Genomic DNA, 27,006 nt, shown 5'->3' on the forward strand with positions numbered 1-27,006 from the left:
AGATGTCACAAACTAAAGGGGCACCCTATAAAATAACAGTCATAGCTTTATGCAGAATATCCGTAGTAAACGGCCTGCGCACACAGCAAACACAATTATAACAGCTGTCTTTATAAGCACAAATGTATATAAAACAAAAAGAGCAGCCTGGACGGAAGAACGGTAAAGAAGAAAATCAAAGTACCCCAACACAAGTATTACACAATACATTACAAATTTCTCATGAAAATGATGTTAGCATTCTTTGAAGTTAACGACGATAACTTATTTTCCAAGAACCACTATTGAATACTTTCTATCCAACATCAAAAAATAGTTCACTGTTGTACCGGAAACACTTCTTGAGACCCGGATGCTGATTTTTCTTTTCAGTGCGGGCGGCAACCAAGTCCATTCGATCATCTTCATCTGCCTGCTATATTTAAAAGTGGACATGTAAGTAGAAAAAGTTGTGATAGATTTTAGATTCTTCAGTGTAGTATTGATTTTAAAGACGTTGTAAGCGTATGGTTAGTAGATCTATACGTCAGTCATCGGGACAATTTATCGGAAAGGCCTAACTTGAGTTTTATTTACTTGAAGGTTGTGATATTCATGAGTTGTTTTTAGACCGTATCAAACATATGTTGTTCCATTAACAAATAATAACGAACGAGGTTAACTAATTAGCGGGGTTGAGTAGTTCGAATAAGAGTCCCGAATATTGCAATTGTATTATAGCGTGCTAACCTACTTCGTATGGTTTCAGGATAAAGTAGGTATGAAGCGGACGTTCCACACTCTATCTCATAATTTCGGAAGTCGCATAATCGGGATGAAAGCTGGATATAACAAATTATTCAACCTGTTTTTGACGGTGTACAAACGTAGAGCTGTTTTAAATTCGCTGAGAGCTATGCGCCCAGATACCGAACAGGAACACTTTCGAAATATTAATAGAATAAGAAATTGTGACTTGATATAAAACTTTTCTGAAGGAAAAGTACATAGTTGTAAGTATTATTATTTATAAAGTGTAATTCGCCAACTTTTCTTCAAGTCTTCAGTTTTAGGAGGAGTTAAGAGAGCTAAAATTTCAGATAATTTCAGGGGCGGTTGGGAGGTATATCTGAGCAGCACTTAATGTGTATCAGACGGATCCAACTGCAACCATTTACTTTTTGTCTTTATTGGGTCAAACCACAGATTGGTGGATTGTTGGCCACGGTTAACAGGATCTTTTGTAATAATGGGTGGGGACATTGTGTGTAGAAGGAATATGGTAAGTATATATAGATAGTTGACATCTCAAACAGGGTGCTAATGAAAAGGAGCTGAAGACGCTACCTCTCCAGATGCACACTGTTGCAGTCTGGGGCGTGCTTAATGCAGTTGTTCGGCTTAGTAACAGTAATACATATATAAATAGGGTGCTGCAGAAGCGTTGTCGTCGCACAGTTAGACGTTGCCCGTTCGATTCTCCGTTAGAGCGTCTTCTGTGTAGCGACATGCGTGAATGGGCGCTCCTTCGTTGAAGGTTGTGCGTTAGGCCCAGCAAGCCAGTACGTAAAAGTGTACTGCCAATCATTAGCCGTCCGGAGTTCCGCTGTGGCGACCCCTAACCGGGAAAAGCCGAAAGGCACAAACATTACATATATAAATGGTATTTTTTTCAGTCAATTCTTATCTCTAAATCAGTGTTACTTTGTTGTGCGTTTATTATAAACTGTGTTAACTGATCTGAGATAGGATCCTGGTCATAAGGTACGATAGTACTCTCACAGCCAGACCGTCAACAGGCATAGCTGTATAGTGTTCATATGTGTATACTAGGCTAATGACCACAAAGGCCTTTTAAGGCTAGCCATGCAACCCAAAGGCCTTTTAAGGCTAGCCATGCAACCCAAATGTCTGACAAGTTCAGGTACTCTTGGTAAGTTTAAGAAGGTGCTTGGGAGATAAACCATTTACAGGCTACTTGCTTCCATTACAGGCATAGGTGCCAAACCAGGGATACAGTTCCTGTTCTCTGCTTATTTGTCAAGTTACACTTTAATTGGGTTAGAGAGGAACTCTACTTCACATAGATGGGGGAGCCTATTCCAGAGGAAGGGTAATCTCTGGGAATCATAACTCGCTGTGTTATAAGCAAGGTTTAAGTCTTTGGAATAGGTAGTTCTGGTGCTGTTTGTTTTGCTTATCTGCAGGAGGTCAAGAGTGGGGTCTGACATTGCCTTGTCTACCAGTCACAATCCTTCAGCAGTCTGTAGGAGGCAGAATACAATAGGGTCTTGAGGCAGTCTGCACAGGACATGTTACTTACATCCTTTATTCTTTTAGTGAGGAGCCTCTGTGGACATTCCAGTTGTTGGATATGTCTGGTTAGGTATATACCAGATGGGGTATTATACTTAATTATATGTCTGATGAATGATAAGTACAGTGGGAAAATGACTTATTTGACCCTAAATGCCATAGTTTTGTTTATAAATTGCACAACACAGAATGATTTCATCACTACTGTAGACACGGGATGGTCTAAGGCTAAATTATTGTCTGTGGGTTTCCCCAAGTCCCTGATTACTGAGTCAACTCAACTCTTATGAGTATGTTGTCAATATGATAGTTTCCAGGGGTAGATAACATCTTGAAAGATGCTATTGTGCATTTCTTGGCATTTAGTTTTAGTCCATGGGTTTGGCACCAGTGCTGTGTGTCCATATCCATAGGTGATTCAGTAACTGCTCCTAATTTGCAATCATCTGCAAATTTGATCAGTCAGAGGCCACTGTCGTTGGTCTTGACTTTAGACAAGTAAATGCCAGATAAGAATGGTCCCAGGACAAATCCATGAGGGACTCTGCTTATGAATGACCTCTTTGTAGAGGTGGAATCCCAATTCTAACTTCCTGGGTCCTGTTTATGAGCCAGCTAGCTATCCACCGGGTGACACAGGTTTGTATCCACCCTCTTAAGCTTGTCAACAATGCCCAAGTGGGGGGTTATATCAGATGCCTTGGCCAGGTCAGGGTAGGTAGTGTGAACCATGTTGCCTTCATCCATTGCTTTGACAACCATCTGAAAGGTGTCCACCAGGTTGAGTAGCCTTGACCTGTCCGTGAGGGAACGAAATTGGGTTAAATCCAGTGCCTGGAAGTTTCTTATGTCGTTATTTATCATTTCCATGATAATTCTTTCTATGGCTTTGCATATGGGGCTAGTGAGACTTATGGGTCTATATGTTCCAGGGTTTGTAGATGGCCCACCTGTGTGCAGAGGGATGATTGTTGCTATTCTCCATTCATGAGGCATGAAGCCTGTTTGGAAGCCACAGTTCAATAGCAATTCGAGAGGGCCTGATAGGTCATGTTTCACGCTATTTAAAAGGCATTCTGGAATATTGTCTGGGTCTATTGATGCAGTGTTCTTGGCTTTAGAGAGCATTAAGGACATGTGCCTTGGTGATAGCAGGGGGGAGGTCAGAGTCAAACCTTTTGTCTTGTGTCTGAGGTGAAGAACCTTAACCATTATGCCACCCCCCCATGCTTTATTTGTATAAAGACTACATTTATTTATTATTTTGACATTTGTTAACTGGGATAGTCCGACTGGGCAAAAGCCCTTTTTCAGTGGAGGCCCGGTGAGAAAAGCTCCACATTACATCAATACAAGAAAATTAACATGAAAAAGTAATGTACATTAAGAAAGTTCACATTACAACAATACAAGAAAAAAAATAACACTAACAATGTAAATTAGAAAAGAGTGAGGGTAACAGTCAAGAAAAAATTAGAAGGAAACAATAATAGTCATGTTGGGACCATTTGAATAAAGGGAGGTAGTTAGAGGGGAGAAATTAGAGAAGGAAGAGGGAAAGAGTTCAGGTGGCATGGTCACAGAGACATAACCAAATGCTGTTTAGAAGTTTTCTTAAATTCATGAACATTGGTAATATGTCTAAGGGGCATAGGAAGCTTGTTCCATTGGGTGACAGGAGAATAGCTATAGAGATTCTGTCCAACTAATTTTTTAGGTTTATGTATCTGTAATAGGCATTGGTCAGAGCCTTTGAGGGATCTTGGTGTGGGGTATAGAGGGAAATTAGTGTAAAGATACTGGGGCAAGAAGAGGATTTGTTCAGGATAGAATGGATAAGAAGTTAAGTAAATAAGATAAGGAAGCTCTAGCCAGCTGAGTGTCCTCAGAGCATATCAGTGATGAGATTTAGAAGGCAGATTAGCGGCAAATCTGGCTACTTTGTTATAGGTAGTTTCTAATTTGGAGAGAAGTGAAGACTGTAGGTTAGTTAGAATTTGTGAGCCATAGAAGAGGCTTGGGAGCAGGTAAGCATGTGCAAGTGAGATTCTAGAGTCAGAGGTGAGGAACTTTTTGTTTCTATATAGTAGGCCGAGCTTTTGGTAGGTTTTCTTTACACAGTGATGTACGTGCAGATCAAGTTTGAGCTGGTTGTCTGTGGTCACACCAAGGAGCTTTGTGTGGGTTTCAGGGATGATGGTAGTATTAGTAAATGATTATTTAAGATGGTATAAGGTTTTAGGGAGGAAGAGGAGGAGGTTTGTCTTTCTGGGGTTGAGTATGAGTTGGTTGTTAGCAAGCCAGGATTCAGTGTGGTTAAAGGATTTTTGTGTGAGGGTGAGCAGGTCATTGTCAGAGATGGAAATGATAGTGGAGTCCTCTGCATACTGTACGAGGGAAGACTGGTGCAGTTGGCTGGCAAAGATGTTAAAGAGAAGGGGACCGAGAATTGAGCCTTGAGGGGCACCCATTTTGATGGGGAGAGAGGGCAGACAGCCATTTGATGCCCGTCTCTGAGGTAGCTGTTGAACCAAGAGAAAGTTTCTGGAGGTAGGTTGAGTTGGGACAGTTTGGAGACGAGGATGGGGTGGGAGACAGTGTCAAAGGCTTTAGAGAGCTCTAAAAAGAGGCAGGACACTAGTTTATCACTGGCAAGGGAAATGGAGTTGGTAAAGGAGACGAGAGCAGTAGAGGTACTTTGGTGGGGGCAGACACTATGCTGGCTAGGTGTGAGCAGGTTTTTATGAGTGAGGTAGTCTTAAGAATAGTCTGTGAACACAGTGTTCAGGCATTTTGGATAGGGGAGAGAGTATGAGTATAGGATGGAAATTAGAGAGCTCAGTGGAATTTCCTCCTTTGAGGATTAGTATTGTGTATAATTTTTTACAAATAGTAGGGACAGTGGATTCACTGATGGAGTGATGTTATGAGAATGGAGACTGGATGTGCTATAGACTTGGCAGCAGTCTTTAGAAAGATTGGTGGCAATGAATCAGCTGATGAAGAACACTGGTTTAGATTAAGGAGAAGGTTTTTAATGTAGCTGATAGGAACTAGTTTCTGTGAGGGGGGTGTGTAATTGGGTCAGAGGTAAGAAATTGGGTGGGTTGGAAGTCTGCATAAGTTTACTGGCGGTATCACTGAAATATGAATTCGAGAGAGTTGCAATTTCTAGGGGTGTTATTGGGGGGAGGGATTGCCTGGGTGGAGTATCTGGTTGATAATATTCCAAAACTTTTTGGGTTTCTGGGTGTAGTAGTTTGGGGTGTGTGGTATGGTATACATTTTTTTTAATTGATAATATGCTTTTTAGTCAGATTCCAGAGTTCCTTATCTTTTGGAAGTTAGCGGGAGGGTTGGTTTTGGTCCATAGTTTCCATGCATTTATTCTCTCTTGTGAATTAGAGATCTAGTAGATTTAGTGAGCCAAGGAGACCACAAAAACTTGACTCAACCATTCTGGCAGGGGCAAAATAGTTTAAGCGTGTTAAGGAAAATGGAGTTAAATTGAAGTACAGCTTCATCTAGAGGTAGGATTAATAGGAAGGACCAATCTATAGCTAGGAGAGAGTGTTATTAAAAGTTTCAGGGTCCAAGCTAGCTAGCTTTTGGCATTCTTTAAATTTGTGAGGTCGAGAGTGATGGGGATAAAATCTTTGGATACGTACTGGGCTATGGTCTCTTATGGAGTCTGGTAGGGATTCAGGTTAGTGATAGAGGTTAGGACTAGAGACAAGAATCCAGTCAATGATGGAGTTCGAATTAGTGGGCTTATGATGAAAAGTGTGGGAAAAGATAAGTTGAGTGAATCCATACAAGTTTATGCTGGCAGTAGGAGAGTTAGAGCAGAGGGTTAGCCAATTGATGTTGACATCGTCAGACATCCAGTGGAGAATCTGTTCCAGTAACGGTATGTAGATGGCAACTATTGTTAGGGTTTTATGAATGTGGGGTTTATAATTTGCCATAATGAGTTCTGCTGGGTGAAAAGAGGGGAGGGTTGGATGGGGGTCAGAGTAAATCATAGCAATCCCTCCACCTGTCTTATGTGCTGTATCACCCCAGATGGGCTTTGAACACATAATCCCTGACTTAGGAGGCCAATACCTTATCCATTAGACCACTGGGACCTGACATAAATCCAACTGCCAGCTGTGGGAAGAGAATTGTGATTATCCCTTCCCTGTCTGCAGTTTCCCCCGTCTAATACTTCCCATTCTCTAACCTATCTCTTTTTGCCCAACAAAATCACCCTCTAAGTTGCTTACTTATTCTCTCGTGGACTTTAATTCTGCTACAAGTATAATCTCATACAGTGTTCACTATAATTCTCATCTTCTATGTTACTAGTCCCGCTTCCCTAACTGGAAATAGGTTCATAATAAGAAATTCAGCCTTTGCTCACTAATTGTAATTTGATTTTAAGAAATTCACTCTGCTTGAGATGCCTTGGCACGGTTTCTCAAAAAACTGAGTCATGATTGGAGTCCTGATTAATAGCTTTTTAAATGCTTTAGATGCCACCTATTTAAAGAAAATAAAACAAGTTATGTATTTCAGTATTAATGCCCATTTGTTAACCAGATAAGCCGACTGGACACAGTCCCTTTTGAGGGGTGACCTGGCAGCACTGTAACAAGATCTGCACAAGGTCACTAAGCAAATGAGGACTGAGGGAATCAAACCCTGTACTACAGGAACTGGAGCGGACCGCCTTAACCTGAACAGTGACTGTCTTTTTAACATTAGCCACTCCTAAAATAGTGTTACCAATAAATTCATTCATACATATATACACACACATATTGTACGTTGATGTTAGTTGGTATACTGGAAGAAAAAAATGCTTTTACAATTAGTAGGTCTGAACTGAGCTTTAACATGTTTCATGTTTGAGTCTGGTGAATAATCATAATAGTTACTTGGATTACTTAAGACCTAAGTTACAGTTTTAATTTGTTTTTTTTTTTTTTTTTTTTTTAGGAGTTTACTAACGAAACCGAAGAGTGAAATGAATCCAGATGAGCTGGAGAAGAGGGAAGAGGAGGAATTTAATACAGGTCCACTTTCTGTCCTGACACAGTCGGTCAAAAACAACACCCAGGTTTTAATCAACTGTCGGAACAACAAGAAACTTCTTGCAAGAGTCAAGGCTTTTGACAGGTGTTTATTTTATATATATATTTATATGTTATATATTTTTTTTTTTTTTTTTTTTTGCTTTTTAGGACTTCTATCATTGGTTTAAGGAGTAACAAATGGCACACGTTCTGTGATCTGCTTGGTTAACTGAAAAAATTCAATATGTTTGCCTGTGTATAGACAAAATTAAAGTGCTTTTTGTAACTTGAACTGAGGTGATGATTTGCAAGAAATTGTGTGTGTTAAGTGACGAGTGTTATACTCAATTTAAGTGTTCTGTTTTTTCAGACTTCTTTAGAAGCGCGTAAGACTTACTGCTTAAGACTGTCTGTTTTGTGTTGTTTTCATTACAATGTACTACAGCTTTCCATTTTAGCAGGAAACTAGTTGTTGAGTTTTACTGATTGTTGGATTTGTTGGCTTCTTAATTTGTTTTATGGTGGTGTCTTTGGAGGGCACTGAATATCGATAATGGTTCCAAATTTTCTTATTTTTTGAAAGACATCTACTTTGACGAAAGCCTCTGGGTCACTGTTGAAAATTGGTATCTACTGTCTGACTTGCACCCAGTGAAATCACTTCACAAAGAATAGTTATGCCACAAGCTCCATCAGTTTTATATTTTAAAACTAATTTGGATTTCTCTGTAGCTTGTGTTACAGGCTGTAGTGTGTTCCGGTACATGGTGGTTTTGCTTCCATGATGCTAACTTGCCACAAAGCTCTTTTGCTAAATTTTAATTTTATTTGCTGCTGTTGCTGTATTATGATCTCATTTCTTTACATTGCTTGTAGGCATTGCAACATGGTGTTGGAAAATGTTAAGGAGATGTGGACAGAAGTTCCAAAAAGTGGCAAAGGCAAGAAGAAATCAAAACCAGTCAATAAAGACCGCTATATCTCCAAGATGTTCCTTCGAGGGGATTCAGTCATCATCATCCTAAGAAATCCTCTTATTACTGGGAAGTAAATTACTGGATGCATCAGTTCTGACCAGAAATTCCGATCCTCTTTTATGGAGCCGAAGTTTCCTGAACAACTTCCAGACTGTTTTTTTGCTGCCTTCACAACATAGTTATAGGAGTGTTTCAGGAAACTGCAATGGATTGACTGTGTCCCTCCTACTCCCCCTCTCAAATGTGTGTTTTTTTTTTTGCTTGTATCGCCCAGTAACACCTTAAGTGCAGGTGAGCTGTTTGTAATCGGCAGTAGTTTGATGCCTAAGCAATTTATGTGACAAACTCCTCTTCATTGAAGTGTGCAGTGGGTTGTTGTTGCTAGTTGGATTTACCACATGTGTATGTTAATATCAACTGAAGTTAGTTTGCTTATATGAAACTATGTTACCAGATGCTTCATAACTAAACAGTGCTTGAATGTAAATTTGAAAAACTAGGATATGTAAAGTTTGTAGTTTTGGTGATTATCCATTGTAGTGCTAGTTCTCTGGTAATTAAATTCAGTCATGCGACTTTAACCCTTATTACTTCATACTTTGTTGTGTTGATTTGTTCAGGTTTTGTAAGTAACTACTATAACCATATGTCTTGGAAGTGCTCCAGAAGGAAGCCTCTTGATAAGAGTTGTCACTGTTTAAGGTTTTATTGTTCTTGCCATTTTTTAAATAAAATATAAAATAAGTACATTGGCTGTCATATTGTGCTTTAAAAGTAAAACCATACAAACTTTGCTTTTTTAAGTTGTTAATTGCAAATTTGTATGCACTGCTACTATGTATCGCAGGTATTCAGTACTCTTGGTAGCTAATCACTGTGCCTTCCTAACACTTGTGCTCTTTAGGAATACTCCTAAGGGTCCACTCGTAGCTCTGTCCTGATTCTTTTTCACAGTGTCAGTTGCAAGCGTTTTACAGATTTATTTGCAGAAGTATGAAGACGACACATCACAGCATCCGTAAGAGTCAAGTCTGTTCTATTGACAGTATTTTAAAGCAATTGTGAATTTTCACATGAGGCCTGGCAGCTGTTGAAACTGCATATTTTCAAAATCAGTAAGCTACACAGTTACATTTTTAATAGCATGTGAGAATATTAGGCAAGAGGAGCTAAAATCAGTAAGCTACACGGTTACATTTTTATTAGCATGTGAGAATATTAGGCAAGAGGAGCTCCATCTTCTGAAAAAAAAAAAAAAAAAGTATGGTTGGCATCATTTACCAGGTAAAACTTTCCCCGGCTGCCAAAAACTTTTACATCCCATAATGTATGGTGGTATTTAGTTTGTCCAGACTGCATTGGTTCAGTACATGAAATAGCCTTTGGCTGCCCTTCTGATATGTACAGGAAATTTCATTTAAAAGTGTGTCTATCTGAGTGTGTGTAACCCTCCCCTTTCCTCACCGTTCTTACCATCATAATTTAGAGAGCTTATTTTCTCGGCTTTGGTAATATTTCTCTTTACTTCTAGAAGAAAACGCTGTCAGTCAGAATGTTGACTAGGATGTAGTCCTGCAATACTACATTTGGGGACTAAGTGTTCATTTCCCACGTTATGAGTAATTCGTGTGTGTGTGCATTTGTTTTGCTTCTTCAGCACTTTATTTCTGAGTGAGGGCTTTTGAGAAATCGGCATTACTTTGTAGTACCAAACCCTTCTCTGTGTCGTCACATAGAGTTGTCTTGTGGAATTGGCATTGGATATAATTTTGTTAGATCAACTGAACTTGATTTACCTAAATGAAACAATGCCCTACTAGACCCCTGAGTTTATTTGCAGCCTGTGTTGAAATTACTGATAATGCTTTATAACTGAAAAACTGTAGAATCATCTAAAAAAAACTGAGTCAGCTTTGTGGCTTGGTTTTGGAAATGATCTAGCTGCACTTGATTCCTTTATACTGCTGATTTTTTGGGTCAGTGTATTCACTTGTGTAGTTTTGAATGTTAACAGTTAATTTTTTTTCTCCCCCATTCTCTATATTTAGCTTGTTCATATTTGTAAACCATTATTGCAGGCAAATTATTTGTGCTTTGAAAGTGTGAATAAGCCTGTTAAGTTGCACTTAAATTTAAGTGCACATACTTTGCTTACTGTAACCCTGGCAGTAGAGGTCACGTAGGCTTGATATACCTTTTGTGCGAAGTGTTCTTCCCGACTTCTGTTATGTACAATTTTTATTTGCAGTTTGTGTGGGTAGTGGTGCTTTGTGTAGCAGGTAAATTAGCACTAATGTCAGCATATAACAGCAGTACTAGCCAAGCAGTCACGGGCACCATAAAATGCTTAGCTTTTAAAGAACTTATACTGCTGACCTCCAGAATCGTGCAGGGCTGTGTACAATAACCTTGTAAATTTGTCTCTTACCAGTCAAAATACTAATTTGGCTAGCTTTGAAGACTGCATGGTTAGAATATATTCTGGGGCTCTGCTCGATAGGGGCAGAAATTTAACACTACATGGAAAGCCAAGACACTGTTGGCTAGGCTTACCGTGGCCCTCAGGCCGATAGCCTAGTACCTACCTGTGAACCTTGCTTAGTCTTATTTTTGGAGTAGATTTAGATCCAGATGTTTGTAGTTAGTGGTTGCCGAAGAAATAAGATATAATCGGGTCTTTAATGGCTCAGTGAAGGAAACGTTATCTTTTCTAAGACTGGTGCTCTTTAGGAAACTTTTATTACATCAGCAGGGAACTTAATATATTAGAATAATGATTCCCTAAGATGATTCTGTGAGGGAAAAAAAAATAATTGCAAAGTTGGTACAGACAAAATCATCATTTCCTGAGCCGTAAACGCTGCTGAGAGGTGATCTCTGCGTAACATATAAAGCTATGTCAAACCCAAAGCTGTTGGACATGCTACACCTAAAGAAATCCCAATCCCTCCGAGTTACACGCTCTAGGGACCTAAACCTTGTCACCACAATAAACAGGACATCCTGGAAGGATAGATTCCTGTCCCAGAGACTTCCCATATTCTGGAACAGGCTACCCATCTATGTCAGGCAAAGTTCTTCATTAGCACTCTAAGAAAAATCTTGATGAGTGGATGGGAACTACAGCCCAGGGATCACTTCTGTGTCTCTGCTCGACAGTGGCACAGGAAAATAACTTTCTTGGGTGGTGTAAGCCAGGGAACCTTGTTGGCTAGGCTTACATAGGCCCTTGGGCCAATAGCCTAGTACCTACCTATAAGAATTATAAAGAGCACATTGATCTGTACAGAGTTGTCTGTTACACTGATTACATTTCAAGGCTTTAGTTCTTCACAAAACTTTGGAAGAACTAACGCCACATAGCCATTTGAGCTATACCCATTATGTTGGCAGCATTTGAGAGTCAATTCACTAGTCTGAGCAACTTTGAAATATTGCATCATTTCAAAATGAGTAAACTAAGCTGCTACTGTTACCCTAACATTTTGATTTGGTAAGAGGAGGCACAGCTCTCTCAATAGTGATATTAAAGTTGGAAGGCAAAACGTCCCATTCCATAATGCACCACTTGCCGTAGTTTCTCCTGACTTCTAATACTGCCCTTAAGTTTGGGGCATGAAAAATGGCCCTTGGCTGCTCTTTTGATTTTGGACAGGAATGTTTCAATGTTTTTATGTAAACTTTGAGTTCTGCTGTGGAGAGTTTTTATCAAGCAGGAATTAGTCAGCCCAGCCCCTAAAAATTTTCCTGGCTACCTTAGCCTCACACTTGGTTCATAATCTTAATTACTGCATGTGACGAGCCCTCTTTATCCCAGGGCAGTAACTAAGGAGCTTCAGTTCTCACCACTGTCTCCGGTAAGGGAGTGTCACTAAAAGGAGGGATAAAAATGTACAATTTCCCCTAAGAGTACACAAGGAACAGGTTCCAAAACCTGGAACTGGATTATATGATTCACTCCAGGTCCCTCAATGAGTCTCTGCACTAACCACTGCAGAGCACTATGTCTCAGTTCTAGGTATCTGACACACTCACACTTAAGTATCTGATATTCACACATTCTTGGGAAAGACTGACACATTTACCTGCTGCGTTTCTTTGCCCAAATTACAAGGTAATGGCTGCTACCAGTCAAATATCACAGTACCCTTCAGAACGAGTGTTCAGTTATATTGGGTAAAATAGATATTAAAACAAAATGGTAGTAGGTATCCCAAGCAATAAGGCTTTAAGGAGTGGCCCTGGTGTTACCACAATAAACACTCTCAAGTTAGTAAAAGTATTAAATAACCAGCCACAAGGAGAGGTAGTAAAACATTTAATAATAAATACAATTTAAAACATAGTAAATACTGAATAACTGATTCCAGTAAACAGAGTTTCACTCATAGAAAATATAAAAGTACTACTGTAGGACAGATCTCACATTGATTTTAGAAAACCTCTGACTGTACTTTCCTAACTGATGATTAACTGTCCCTAATAAATCTAAATAACTCAGCAAGGCAAGATTATATTTTTACGTCTGCAAGGCAAAATGAGGAATTATGTTCACACTCTAGGCTGATGTCTATCCTCAGCGACTGGAACTACTCTGGAAACGTGGACTACTACTGAACAGCTCTGGAAAACAATGGAATGAAAACTGAACAACTGACTCGGAACATGTTTTTAGCAGATTTAATTTAAAAGGAACAGGAGCTTTGTAAAGTAAACCACTGTAGTGAAGATACTATTCTACTACTACTACTGAACAGCTCTGGAAAACAACGGAATGAAAACAGAACAACTGACTCAGAACCTGTTTTTAGCAGATTTAATTTAAAAGGAACAGGAGCTTTGAAAAGTAAACCACTGCAGTGAAGATACTATTCTCCCAGCTCTGGCACACAATGATGTCACATCTAGGTCAGCTGACCCTGGCATGACATACATTCAGAATTCTCGTTACAAAAACATGTACATTTGGTCAGCCAGAAGAACAGTGTGTGACATTCAGATATCTTGCATAAATCAGAGTGACAATCAAAAGACAAATTTGTTTACAAAATTATAGCTAGTCATGCTGGCATTTGTAGCATAGGGTAATTTGCAAAACTTCAGCCAGTCATGCTGGCACAGATAATATCCTCACATTTCTCCCCCCTTTGAAGACTCAGGTTGGACTTTCAAGTGACCCTATAAAGTCGTTACTTGAGAAAAATGGGGATAACTGAAGATGTATCAATCTATACTCTGTCTTGAGAATCCATTTGCACTGGCATTGCTATAATCTGGACTGGCTAATGCAGGGGGGGGGTCCTCCCAAAGTCTTGTTAAACTTTTGGAATGCCTGCTTACAGGCTGGGGTCCACACTACTGTATCTGCCTGTTTTTTTTTTTTGGTCAGGTCAGTAAGGGATGCAGGTGTTGTACTATAGTTGGGCACAAATATTCTGTAATAGCCTGCTGTCCCTAGGAATGTTCTCGCTGTTTTTCTGGTTATAGGAACAGGCCACACCTAAGTAACATCCACTTTGGCAGATTCTAGGCTAATCTTACCACTCCCTACTCTGTGTTCCAGGTAGGAGACTTCTGCCATACCCACCTGAAACTTACTAGGCTTAATGATCAGCCCTGCCCTTTGCAGTCTACCCAGAACCTCCCAGACATGCTGGGGCTTCATTATGGTAACATGATACAATTTGTCCCTCTGCCTCCTACCTAACAGTATTTGCCATGTAATTGACATTATTGACCTTCCTTACCATTTCGAAGGGCCCCTCCCAAGCTGCCTGCAGCTTATGGTTGACAGGAATACACACCATCACCTGCTGTCCCCCAACATACTCTCGGGCTTGAGCATTCCTGTCATACCAAACCTTTTTCTGTTGTTGGGCTACTGCCAGGTCTCGAGTCAAACCCATGAGCTTCCTGAGCCTTGTCCTGAGGTTTGTGACATGTACTACAGCAGACTCCTTGTGGGATTCACACTCACTCTTAGCCTCACCCTCCCACTCATCACAAATTGAATCTAAAGGCCCCCTCACCCTATGCCCATATAGCAACTCAAAGGGTAAAAAGCCTCTAGATTCCTGAGTTACCTCGCTGTATGCAAATAGTAAATGGGTCGGATATTTGTCCCAAACTGATCTGCAAATACCCACAGCATAGACTTTAATGTAGAGTTTAACCTGTCCAGAAGACCATTAGTCTGGGGATGGTAGGGGGGGGGAGGTTTAGATTCTTCACCCCACAACGCTTCCATAGACAAGCCAGCAGTTTTGACATAAAGATGACACCTCGGTCAGTCAGTTTCTCCCTTGGAAAACCTACCCTGCTGAAAATTTTTGACAAAGCATTTGCTACTTTCTCTGCCTCAATGGAAGACAGAGTCACTGCCTCAATGTATCTAGTAGCATTATGTACCACTACCAGGATATACTTCTTCCCTGTAGAACTTGGAGTGCTTAGAGGCACCAAGATATCCATAGCTACCCCCTGACACGGCTCAATAGGCAAAGGCACCAACGGAGCCCTGACTTTATCCCCTGCCTTTCCTACCTTTTGGCACTGCTCACAGGTCCCGTAGTATCCTGTTACATCCTTCACAATCCCAGACCAATAAAAATACTGCATAATACAACTTTTGGTATGCTTTATACCCGTATGACCTGCAAAAGAATGTGATGGGCTATGGCTAGGCTGTGCGCACTATCAAATGCCGTATTACCTCACTCTGTAGCCCTCCCTCAGGGGTCCACTCTCTGTACAGTAACCCTTTGATGTTATGTGATCCTATCTCGCCTACATTCTGAATGATGGGTTCGGAGCCGATCCCTCGGCTCCGACTCGGCACGCTTATGCCAAAGAGCGAAGTCTCTTATTGGCTGAGCTTACTATATCCCAGGATGCACCACCATCAGTCCCCCAGATCTCGTTTGCCGCTTAACTGCAAGGACGTGGTCTCGAGCTGGCTGGGCTGAGTAGCTTTATTAACTACTTTTTCTGTCAGTTTTTGTGCTTGTATTTCACAAAAGCCGTTTTAACGGCTATTTGCTGCCTTTTGCTGCCTGTTGTGTACGATTGAGTAGTGGAGTTTCTTGTGGGTGATTGAGTAGAGTTTGTTTCGCCCCCCTTTCAATCCAGGGCCTTTTCGGTCAAACTGTATAACTGAACTTTTAGTGTTTTAAAGTTCCCGGTTATTACACCCAAGGTTGTGTTTTACACTGTTTCTGTAAGCCTCGGTTTTGTTATAAGCGATTCTACAGTTGTTAAATTTCCTGTCAGAAATTGTTTAACATCATGTCTCAAGCCCCTAGGCCTTCGGCTTTAAAAATGTACTAAATGTGCTTTTAAGATGTCTGTTACTGATGACCATCTACTTTGTGTTTATTGTTTAGGGGCAAAGCACTTGCAGGAGTCATGCAGCGTGTCACGCTTTTTCCTCTAGGGTCCTCCAGGAGAGGAAAAATAAATTAATTCTAAAGGGTTGATTAAACCTTCTTTTGAAGAACCCAATTGGAGATCTCAGGGTCGGCTCACCCTTAGGGCAACCCGGGCCCTGGTACGAGTTTGCACGCTGGACTTCTTCGGCTGGACCAGGGTGATGTTTCGCCCGGCCCTCGGGTTCCCGAGCCTCCTCTCTGGTGTCATGGACTCGGCTCACTATCATGGCCCGGAGACTGGACGCCCCAGGATCTCTGGAGGTCCGCTTCGAGCCATGAGGGCGCCTTGGCCAACTTCGCCATGCCTCAGGTTGGACTCCTTCCCAAAGGGCTTGACCCTGTAAGGCCGCTACTTGAGAAAAATGGGCCGATAACTGAAGATGTATCAATCTATACTCTGTCTTGAGAATCCATTTGCACTGGCATTGCTATCAATCTGGACGGATATGGATGATGCAGAGGGGTGCCTCCTCGGATGATGTCTCCTTTGCAGACATCTTAGAGATCCTCTCACAACGGCGGCTGGATGTCCAAACTACTGTATCTGCCTGTTTTTTTTTTTATTTGGCACATTTTACCAGGCTTCAGAGGGATCTGCAGGAGTTGTCAGACTCCTCTCGGAGCAGCAAATCCATTCCGTTAGCTCTCAGTTGGCTATCCCTAGGAATTGCTAACTCCATGAGGCTCATATCCTATGGCCAAGGGGCGGGTAGAGAGGCACAGGCGTGGCACACCTAAGTAACAGCCTGGCCCGCTTGTGTCAGATTCTGGAGGCCTTCAAGTCTTCTCGACCACTCCCTTTGATGGGTCCTCTGTGTTTGGACCCAAGGTAGGAGACACTCTTCTGCCATACCCAGATGAAACTTACTAGGCTGTAATGATCGAGCCAGTCTGCCTCTTTGCAGTCTACCCTGGGAAAAGCCTGGGAGTCAATCTCCCAGACAGATGGGTGCTTCGGATAATTGCCGGAGGTTACATCATCCCATTCAAATGTCCCTCTGCCTCCTACCTAAGACCAGTATTTGCCATGGAATTGACATTATTGACCTTATCCTTACCATTAAATCCAAATTCAATGGTGCAATCCATTCTCCCAAGCTGCCTGCAGCTTATGGTTGACAGGACCTATACACACCATCACCTGTTGTCCCCAACATACCTCGGGCTTGAGCATGGGAGCCTGTCATTACCAATTTTTCTGTTGTTTGGCTCACCACAGCCCCCAGGGGTGTTCTCGAGTCAAACCCATGAGCTCCTGAGCCAGGATTGTCCTACAGGTTCAATGTCTGACATGTACTTTTAGTTCCTCTAGCAAGGTTACTTATGGGATTCTTCAGTGGCTCTTATCAACTCAATGGTCCTTTCAAGATCTTCCCTCAATCATCACATCATGATTACGGAATCATGCAAAGGGCCCTCACGCTGGTGCCCAGACATCAACTCAATCAGGGTAAAAACCCTCTAGAGGTTCCTGAGTTACCTCCCAGATAGGGGGGGGGCATTGTCTGCAGGCTAGTTCAGGGCCCTGGCTTCCGGATAGCTTTGTCCACATCAACTGTTGAGATGAGGGCTGCAAATACCCACAGCATAGACTTTAATGTTCCTTCCAGGGCATCATCGCCATCCACAGACAACATGTCGGTGGTGTTTGGTATCTGAACAAACAAGGAGGGACCAGATCGTTTAACCTGTCCAGAGAGACCATGAGTCTGGGGATGGTGCTACCAGCACCAGCACAGCTCACCCACATCAGGGGAAAAGTCAAAATGTAACATGCGACAAATTAAGCAGGACACCTCTCTCTCCTCACGAATGGTCTCCTAAACACAGCCCAGGCCCCAGGTTTCAAGGGGGGGGGGCCCGTGTTTCTGACCTGACTGCGACAAAACAAAACACCAAGTGGTTCTCTTCTCCTCTGATTCCACATCAGAAGGACCGCCATGGATGTTTCCAGCACAACCCTGGCCAACAGGGTGGGAGGCTTTATGCTTTTCACCCCACCACGCTTCCCAAAGTCATTCAAAAGCTTCTCAGCTAAGGTCTTCAATGATTCTGATTGCCCCATACTGGCCTCGTCAGATATGGTTTCTACCTGAAAAGCAGTGCAGCATCCGATAGTGGAGAGACCCGATCCCGGATTTGTTATCCATCAGTCGGGACATTGGCATCAGTCCTACCCTGCTGAAATTGACAAAGCTTTGCTTCTTTCTCTGCCTCAATGGAAGACACAGTCACTGCCTCAATGTATCTAGTAGCATTATGTACCACTACCAGGATATACTTCTGTCCCTGTAGAACTTGGAGTGCTTAGAGGCACCAAGATATCTGTCATAGCTACCCATGACACGGCTCTTACTGTAATAAGAGGCAAAGGCACCAACGGAGCCCTGTCTATTATCCCACCATATCTGATTTTCCTACCTTTAGGCACTAATCACATCTTTTGTCCCAGTATCCTGTTACATCCTTCAACAATCCCAGAATTACTACAATCTCAAAAATACTGCATAATACAACTTTTGGTATGCTTTCAAATAAGCAACTTGCATCATCTGCAAAAGCTCAATGTGATGAGCTATGGCTACTTCTTTTTTCCAAGCTAGCTTTTTTCGGTCAATTATTATTTCGAAAACTTGGTCCAACCCACCCAACCGCATTTTCATCTACAAATTGGATGTGATGTGGCATCTACGAAAAGGAGCTTCATTTTGTTCCACGCACTCAGGAGTGTTTTCCAGTGAGCCACCCAGGATTCAGGTGCTAGGGCTGTCCCATCATCAGAATGTCTAGATAGATAGGATCACATAACATCTTTAGCCCTCACCATAACTTCAGATGTTTGGGATCCATCTCTCTGTGCAGATACCCACCCTCCTTCCCCTGCCTTGCAGATCAGAAGAGATAGAACGGTTTTGAGTTCCACTGTTTTATCTTGTTTCATCTGGATGTTATATAAGCAGGGTATGTGTGTGCATGTATGACAAACTAGATCTGGGGACTGATGGTGGTGCATCCTGGGATATAGTAAGCTCAGCCAATAAGAGACTTCGCTCTTTGGCATAAGCGGAGCCGAGGGATTCGAACCCATCATTCAGAATGTAGGCGAGATGGATCCCAAACATCTGAAGTTATGGTGAGTACATAACTAAAAGTTATCTGCAAAAGGTGTTACGGGCTATGGCCAGAGGTACCAGACGATAGGCTCTGAGCTCTACTAACTACAGTATTACCTCATCCTCCAGCCCTCCTTTTGTTCCAATATACAGATTGCCTCTTTCCTTAAGCATCAGGTCCCTCCTTAGCTACCTCCCTTAACTTCGTAAGTTAGGGTCTGAAAGCTGAGCCTGTCTCAGCTGTACATTTGTAACCATTCCCAGCTCCCTTTCCACAGGAAGCCTAGTATCTTCCTGACAGCGGTGCTTCCCTGTCAGCCTGGATAGTACCACTCACCTCTGTCCTTGCAGTCACCATGTCAAGGGGAATACCAGTACCTACCAGCAGTTGTGGTTCACCTTAAGGCTCACTGCTACAAGGAAACTCCTAACGTGAAGTAACCACATCACCAGCCCCAGCTTCAGGCATAGGATCTGTCTGGGGCCCCCCAGGCTACCAGCCCTACATGCCCGTCTCCAAGCACGACTGCATGCACACAAGGTACTACATGATCAAAATCATTCTCTATTAAGATATCTTCAAACACACCTACTTGTTTGTTCCCTTTTCCACCTTCTCAGTCGAGATAAACCCTAGCCAAAGGTATTTGGAATGGGATCCCACCCAAAGCTCTGACTGGTGCGGACTGTCCAAGCAAGTACTGCACCTCCTTAACCACTGCAGGCCTCACAATGGTTATATCAGACGTTCTCTCTCTCTATTAGCAGTGGCCTGTCTTCCATCCACTAAGATAGGATACAAATTTTGGTGATAGTTTGGCACCTCTGTTGTTTCCAGACAACTTACCACTGGCATTCTCTCATTCCCACTTGGTGGCTCCCTCACCTTTCGTTTCTCCCCTTGCTTAAGTGGGAATTTGTATGCTACTTGGCCCCTCTATTACATTTGAAACATTTAATCCCTGAGCCTGACAGTGTGCTTGAACTAGTGGCTTCCCCTGTTACCAGTGAACTCTTTTGGAGTGGTTTAGGCCTCCACCCATGGGTTCCCTCATGTCCAAGTGGAGCACTGGGTATCCTCCTTCTTTTTCAGTGGTGCCTTGCTTGCCAGGTTGAGATCCCCTTTCTCCCCAACTCGTTTGCAGAGTTACACTCTCGGTCTGCCAACCAGATCCTCATGTCCTCGGGCAAAGTACTGAGAGCTTGTTCCCTCACCAAAAGGTCTGCCAGTCCTTCAAAAGTGGTGACCTAACCCCCACTCACCCACCTTTGAAAACAAGTATTTAAATTAGCGATGTAATCACATACACTTTCATCTGGCTTGCGTCTATGTTCACAATTTTTTTCTATACATTTCCAGGGTTAGTTTAAAATAATCAAGTAAATGTTGTTTTACAACAATCATAATTCAGACAATATCAGATAGTTTAGTAATCACATTAACATCTCTACCATAGACTAAGGGGGTCAGGAACCATACCCATAGCCCTCAGTGAACATTATACTGTTTACACATCCTATCAAATATATAAATAAAGCTATCAAAGTAATTTCCCTCTCTGTACTGAGGAAGACTTTTGCTGACCTTTATGACTTCTGGGTTTGATCATTTCCTTCCCTGTTACCTCAGTGACTCTTGTCAAAGGGTTAGAAGCTCCTTTTCGTGCGGTCTCTGCCTCTCATTTTCTTCAGCTTCCTTCTCCATATGCCTGGTTCTCCAGTTTATGCTGATGCTGGTTCTCCTTCTCCCTCTTCTCAGCCTCCAAACATAGCAGTTCATACTGACACTGCTTCTCCTTTTCTTCAGGCTCATGTTGGCACTGCTGCTGCCTTTCTTCATCCTCCAGCTCAAGTCTTTTTAACTCCATGTGAATTTTTAAGTGCTCTGAGGAAAAGGTGAACTGTCTCAACTTGGAAGGCTGCCTATATCCCAATGCCAAACTGGATATCCTTCAAGCTGCTGGTCGGCTGCAACTAAGACTGAGAATATTGCTTTCTTAGTCAGGTTGGCATGCACCAGTCCTTTGGCTTCGCACACCTTGGCCAACCGATTCCTTATCAGCTTGCTATAATCCTCTGACATCTTTGCCTGCTGTCCCTGACTAAACTGACTAAAAAATAAACTGTTGTGAAATGAAACTCTTTTTACTTTGTGGGCTGTCAACAGTGCATACCTAGGTGACAACCACCCAGACACTACTAAAGCTCAATTAAAATCGCACACCGCTGGCACCACTGTGTGACAAGCTCTCTTTACCCCGGGGCAGCAACTAAGGAGTCTCAGTCATCACCACGGTCTCCGGTAAGGGAGTGTCGCTAAAAGCAGGGACAGAAATACACAATTTCCCCTAAGAGTACACTACACTGGGAACAGGTTCCAAAACTTGGGACTGGACTATATGTTTCACTCCAGGTCCCCCAATGAGTCTCCACACTAACCACTGCAGAGCACTATGTTCCCAGTTCTAGGTATCTGACATGCACACATATACACACCCTCTTGGGAAAGACTGACACATTTACCTGCTGTGTTTCTTTGCCCAAATTCAAGACAATGGCTGCCACCAATCAAATACCGCAGTACCCTTCAAAAGGGGTATTCAGTTATATTGGGTAAATAGATATTGAAACAAATGGTAGCATGTATCCCAAGCAGTAAGGCTTTTCAGAGTAGCCCTGGTGTTATCACGGTAAGCATAAACACTCAAGTTAGTAAAATATTATGTAAATAACCAGCCACAAAGAGAGGTAGTAAAACATTTAATAATAAATAGAAAGGTTTAAAATATGCAAATACTGAATAACTTATTCCAATAAACATTAGAGTTTTTCACCCAGGAGAATACTGATTTTAGAAAATCTCTGACTGACTGTAGTTCCCTAACTATTTGAAGATTAACTGTCCCTGTCTAATCTAAATAACTCAGCAAGGCAAGAATATGTTCTTACTTCTGCAAGGTAAAATGAGTAATTATGTCCACACTCAGGCTGCTGTTTGTACTCAGCAACTGGAACAACTACCCTGGAAACAACTGGACTTCTACTGAACAGCTCCGGAAAACAAGTGAATGAAAACTAAACTGACTCAACCTGTGTTTGCAGCAGATTTTTTTAAAAGTAACAGGAGCTGCTATGAGAATTCTATTCTCTCATATCGGACTTTGAAAAGTAAAAAAAAAAAAAACAGCTGTAGTGAAGATTCTATTTTCCCAGCTCTGGCACAGGTCAGCTGACCCTGGTACAACATACATTCAGAATTCTCTTTACAAAGAGCATGTACATTTGGTCAGCCAGAAGAACTGTTTGACATTCAAACTTCTTGCATAAATTGGAGTGATAACCAAAAGACAAACTTACTTACAAAATTATAGCTAGTCATGCTGGCATATGTAACAGGGTAATTTATGATTTTTTACAAAACTACAGCCAGTCATGCTATCACAAATAATAATATCTAATATCCTCCCTCTCCACTTCAGATTTCTTTAACCATGCATCAGGTTTTATCAATCTGTTTCTATTTTTCAAGTGAGACTGTTTGAAAACCTGGTTTGTTCTCCCCCAGAGTGTGTTTACACCTTGGTTGTGGTTACTGCAACTAGGTTTCCCTCTCCATCTGTTTACCACCATTTACCTTAATGGTATTGTTGATAGCTCATGCGTATAGATAAACGGAGCCTGCAGTCCTTTCAGTAAGCAAGTGCAGAGTACAGATCCCACACCCGTAAGCTTAACTATGTTAAATAGTAGAGGAAGTACACTCTCCCCCCCCCCCCCAAGGATTGCAGCATTTGTAATGCCTTCCAACCATGACCGGGGGGGGGGGGATTAGAGTTAAAGAAACTCTGCATTACCCTAAGCCCATGGTCTTTATCCCATTTCCCCTCGAGTATCTGAGCGGGGTCCTGTAGGTCAGTATTAGTCCTTTTTAACAACAGGTAAATTTGTTAAGTTTTTTTTTTTGTAGTGTTTAGATGTGGTCCCATGTGACTTGTTCTGCTAATATAATGGTCTGTAGCAACTTTGCTCCTCACATTTTCAGTTATAAAACTTGACTCTTCCTTGCTGGGAATGCTGTGAGCAACAGTTTCATCTAGGCCAATAGTCAACCACTTTTGTTTGATGTTTTAAGTTGGTTGATGCTCCCATCCTAGGGCAGTGCATTCACGAACCTCCAGCCCCAATGTGCGGAGACTGTCCTCGATCCATGGTGTCAGTGTTGGATGTTTATTATCAAAGTGTCCTGCTTGGACCAAGGTGCTGGCTATCAGGATTGACATTGTTGATGTGCTGATGCTGGTGCGGACTCCTTTGGGTGTGTTGGTGTTCTGTACTGATTCCCTAAGGGTTGGTGGCTTCATCCTCTGGTTTGGGGCAATTGCTGGTGCGACACTGCAAGTCTTTCCAGGATAAACCTGCCCCCCCCAAAAACAAAACAATCCAGGTACTGGCCCCAGGACTTTTTCCTGTTTTTCATTCCATCTGTCCTCTCAGTTAGCCAGGGCAAAGTTGTCCAGTCTTTGCAGCTTGTTATTACAGTGACCTTTTGTTACTTTCCATGGGTACAGATAACCCTGGGTGTGTGCAAACTCCCCCCAGGTTTTCAGCCCATGTCTCTCTCTCTCTCTCTTTGTACTGGTCATCTCTCCAAAGTGTGAGGAATGACAGCTGTGGTACCCCTTCTGACCTTGGAAATTGCAGGCCTTTTATTCTCACTAGTATTTGCAAGGTTATGGAACATAATATAGCTGAACTGATAAATTATAATACAAGTGACTTCATTCTTGTATGCACACCAGTTCAGCTTTGTAAAGGGCAAATCATAACTGGTTTGAGTGCTTTGAAAAAGGTTGCTCATCCCATGGACAAGGGGCATGCAGTTTACACTGCTTATCTGGCCAAGACCTTCGACACTATTCCCCCATGAAGGATTATTGACATTCTTCTATAATGAATTGCTGGATTGGTAACTGTCCATATGAGAGAACCCATACCATTAAGGTTGGCGGTATTGGCTCCAAGCCGAAAATGTTACCTCTGGTGTCCCACAGCACTGGTCTGGGTTCCCTCCTCTTTTACTCATAGGTAAATAACGGGATAACTGCCCTTGCAGGCCATTTGAAGCCTAGCCAATTACCTTTTTTTTATGCTGGAATTAACCCACACTGTTTGATGTTAAGATTGTCCATCCAATGGTTGATAATTGTATACAATTGGATGGGACCCATACATGGGAGTAAAAGATTTAGAAGCTGCCTTTGTCTCATAGTAGTGCAGGGGGCACTTCTGGGGTAGCTATCACCTATTCGTATGTCCAAGTTGTGCTTGAATATGGATCAGGATAAGCTTTGTTTTAGGTGGATATGGGAAGTCTGTCCAAAGCAGTGTGGTATTCCCTGTGAGATAAGAGGATTAGATTCCTGGGCCAAGTATCTCTACTGCCATTTGACATGCTGATTTGCAGTAGCTCCATTAGTAGTGGGTCAGAGGATGCCTTTTATGCCTGACATGTCACATCTTAGCAATCTGTCACAGAATTATTCTTGTATATCTCATCTTTTGGCTGCTTGAACTCTCAACTGTACCTATTTTGGAGGAATGTTCCTATGTTCAGGACTTAATTTACCCTGCACACAATGTCCCTATTTTCAGATTTCAGGCTTTATTTACCCCTTCATGCAATTTTCTGAATTTCTCTTGGCGTATGATTTTTTTTAACCTTTGTAGTACACAGAAGACCATACTATATGGCTAACATGCTAGTGGCAACAAATAATTTAGAGAGTACACATCTAGATCTCTCTTTTTCTGAAGCAGAAATAAATAACCAAATGTGATAGAATTTTACAATACAATTCATAAAGTCTACAGCTTTTACAATGTCTTTTTGATACTGTACTTATTTTTCCATTATTTTTGTCAATTTTTAAACCAGTTTGATTAGTATCCTACATTTCTATTGGAAGCAGCAAGAGTTAGGTGCTATTTGGTATTCAGATGTTATGCTAATTAGATGTCCAGATTTTTTTTGCTGGATGTACCTACTTTTCAAGGGCTTTTGTCCTGTGTTCATTGTTTGTGGCTTGAGCGATGTGTTTCACTACATATGTTATGGCCACATGTGTTGGAATTTCGGTATAACCAAAAAAATGCATTTTTCTTCTGTAGGAAAGCCTTCCAGCTGCAGCTGTACAACAGCTAAATTATACTGTGCAGTAAAGTATTAGAAGTTTTAAATTTGCCTAAGCACTGAAGCTTGACAGGGTAGTGATTATAAGGATTTTGCAGATTGCCCAGGCTGTTATTGAGCTTCTTCATCTCTGAGAAGTCCATTATTTTTGTATAATGTCAACCCTGGCAGTTACTGCATTGGGGGGAGGGGGGGTAAAAAACCTCTTGTGTTTGGGTTTACTGATGGTGTGTGTTTTGATAAAAGCAGTCTTATGTATTGTAGTAGTGATTTCATCATTTCTTTGAAAGACAATTACACCCCTAAACATATTTCCTTTACTGAGTGCATTTTCCTCCTAAAGGATAACCCCCTTATTTACATATGCTAAAAAAGCATGACTTAGCAGTTTCTTTCCGTTAGAGGAGTATCTATTCTAGTCTTCTTTTCATTGCATTCTGTTTGGGAGTGAGCGAAATCTAGTGATACTTTTCTTTAGCAATTTAACTTTCATAATTTGAAAGTTTCTTGCCAAGGAAGATGTGCATATGAAGGTAACTCGAGCTGGTTTTTTTCAGGTTCCATTAGAAATCGCGAACATTCAAAACTTCAAGCCTCATATGGCTGACACCATATGAGCAAACTTTTGAAAGCTCGCAAGTTTCAGTGGAGATTGCCGTAGGGAATATTTCCCTTTACTTCAATGTAGTGAGATCTTGAAGTTGGTATATTTAAGTAGTGGGGGGTGTTTGGGGCACAGCCCCACACGTGGGGGATGCAGGGGGGCTTGACCCCCTGCCCGCAGCATTCAGGTAAGTTTTTTGTTTATTTTTTATTATTTGTTCGAAGTTTTAAAACTTTGCTCATATGGTGTAGATCATATGAGAGTCGAAGTTTTAAAACTTCGAGCATATAATATAGACCCCTTTTTTTCTGGTACTTCAACCAGGCACAGATGACCAGAAAAAGAAAGGTCCGCCACACCTTTCAGAAACTGGAGCAAGGAACTTGTGTTATCTGCTTGCTGCAGTTACACACACACACACACACACACACACACACACACACACACACACAAAGAAATTCCTATAAGCAGTCACAGTATCAACCACAGCTGCCTTAAATGATTGCCAATACTGCAATTTTCTCTGATCAACAACTCCTGCCATTCAGATCCTGCCATCTGACAGTCTGTGCCTAGCGTAGCTGCTTTTCCCCATTATAGCTACAGTGTTGCCATCAGGCTATAAACGTACTGAGACTTGTAGACTGAAAGTCAAGAAACCTGATAAACACCAACAGCAACTTGATTGGTTAGCTGAGCTTTGCAAGCCAAGAAACCTGTATTTTTTATACATTGTTAATCAGGTAGACACGTGTCCCTTGTCAGGGGCAATTTGGGAGCACTGTCTCATCAGTTGATTTTCTCAGAATTGTACTGTAGGCAAATTGAGGTGGAAGAAACAAATGATACTATGGGTGTCTTAGGGAAGGAGAGTGCAAAAAAAAAAAAAAACACAGGACCTGAAACACAAAATTTCATTTTCCAAAAATTGATGCATTATCTCATCTGTTTCCTCATACTTCTGCAAGTAGTTTTTGTAGATTGCTAATGTAACGCACATGTAGGAAGGGGGGTAAGATATACTGAAAACCAGTCACTGGCATTTTTACTGAGGATTCTCAAACTTAAACAGTAGATTTCCCTGCATAAACGTAACCGTTATCTAACAAGAAAGCCTAGAGCAAATTAATCTCATCAGCTTTGCCTTCATACTGCATTACTGATAAAAATTGTCTTTCTAGTAAAGAAAGAATGAAAAAAAGACCATGTTAGGATGTCTGCCCACATGACAGCATTCAGTGTTCGGGGGAAAAAAATAAAATTGGAAATAAGTAATTTTGTGCTGCTGGCAGGTGTGGGTTGTATATAACTTCATGACAAAAATATATGCCTTTTATTTT

At 41.7% G+C, this 27,006-nt stretch overlaps 2 protein-coding genes across 3 annotated transcripts in view; one reads left to right on the forward strand and one right to left on the reverse strand.

Annotated features, from left to right (window-relative positions):
• Positions 1-27,006, reverse strand: part of PDZD2 (PDZ domain containing 2) — a 2,738,687-nt gene that overhangs the window by 1,336,992 nt on the left and 1,374,689 nt on the right. The gene's annotated exons all lie outside the window — the stretch shown is intronic.
• LOC122803648 (small nuclear ribonucleoprotein Sm D2-like) lies at positions 289-9,081 on the forward strand. The gene is made up of 3 exons (XM_044073407.1): positions 289-435; positions 7,279-7,458; positions 8,232-9,081. The coding sequence occupies exons 1-3, from the start codon at positions 353-355 to the stop codon at positions 8,404-8,406; spliced, it is 438 nt and encodes a 145-aa protein (XP_043929342.1). The 5' UTR covers positions 289-352; the 3' UTR covers positions 8,407-9,081.

This window comes from Protopterus annectens, chromosome 1.part1 (assembly GCF_019279795.1).
Source record: "Protopterus annectens isolate FY-2018-M chromosome 1.part1, PAN1.0, whole genome shotgun sequence".
Taxonomy (NCBI): domain Eukaryota; kingdom Metazoa; phylum Chordata; order Ceratodontiformes; family Protopteridae; genus Protopterus; species Protopterus annectens.